Source organism: Cebus imitator, unplaced genomic scaffold (genome assembly GCF_001604975.1).
Source record: "Cebus imitator isolate Cc_AM_T3 unplaced genomic scaffold, Cebus_imitator-1.0 Scaffold15, whole genome shotgun sequence".
Classification (NCBI taxonomy): domain Eukaryota; kingdom Metazoa; phylum Chordata; class Mammalia; order Primates; family Cebidae; genus Cebus; species Cebus imitator.
Window position 1 is genome coordinate 11,014,762 of NW_016107330.1, and position 999 is coordinate 11,015,760.

The window sequence follows — 999 nt, forward strand, 5'->3', positions numbered from 1 at the left end:
AAAAAAAAAAAAAAAAAAAAAAAAAAAAAAAAAAAAAAAAAAAAAGTACTCTTATGCCTCTCCTCTAGTTTAAAAGATATTTCACAAAAAGCAGTATAATTCATATAGCTGCCCATAATTTAATGTAAGGCACTTAAGAGCATAGGCTTAACCAGGTTGGACTGCTTAAATCTGCACCCTGGCTGTTCTACTGACTAAATGAACAAATTATTTATAACCTCTCTAGGTCTTAGCAGAAAGGCTGAACTTTGCATAGTGCCAGACACATAGCAAACACTCAATGAGTGTTGCTATTTTTAGTAACAGTAACAGCTCCACAGCACTCAAACTGTGGTACAGATGTCTTACCTTTCTGTTTCTGGATTTCGGAGGTGTTTTTCTTGATTTCTGAACCACAACAAAACTTCCAGAAGCACCTTTTCCTTTAACCTAAAGTAAATTAATTTTTATTTTGTTATTCTAGTATTCGTAACTATACGTTAGGCTAAGGAAATGACAGTGCTGCGAGAGCTAATATAAAGTGCTGTTTAATTCTTCAGAGAAAAAAGAACAGACAATCAAGAGTCCAAAGATTTCAGATAAAAGCTCCTTTATAGTACCAACTAGCTGACGCTGAGCAATACTGGACAATCCAGTTACTGCTCTGAGCTTTTGTTTTCTCATCTACAAAATTTTGAGAAGAACACTATTGTGACACCAGGTTAGTCTATTACAAACTTTCAAAATGAGGCCAGGCGCAGTGGCTCATGCCTGTAATCCCAGCACTTTGAGAGGCTGAGGCAAGCAGATCACAAGGTCAGTTCAAGACCAGCCTGGAACCCCCTCTCTACTAAAAATACAAAAAATTTAGCCAGGTGTGGTGGCGGGCGCCTGTGGTCCCAGCTACTCAGTAAGCTGAGGCAGGAGAATTGCTTGAACCCGGAAAGTAGAGGTTGCAGTGAGCTGAGATCACGCCACTGCACTTACAGCCTGGGTGACAGAGCAAGACTCTCTCAAAAA

At 39.1% G+C, this 999-nt stretch overlaps 1 protein-coding gene across 6 annotated transcripts in view; it reads right to left on the reverse strand.

Annotated features, from left to right (window-relative positions):
• Positions 1-999, reverse strand: part of HP1BP3 (heterochromatin protein 1 binding protein 3) — a 38,023-nt gene that overhangs the window by 16,120 nt on the left and 20,904 nt on the right. For all 6 annotated transcript variants that reach the window (XR_005196545.1, XM_037730527.1, XM_017503228.2 and 3 more), the window contains one exon: positions 349-429. Coding sequence is in view for 5 of the 6 variants with exons in the window: in XM_037730527.1 (XP_037586455.1) it covers positions 349-429 (81 nt within the window). In the remaining variant the exon portion in view is untranslated. The remainder of the gene's footprint in view (positions 1-348; positions 430-999) is intronic.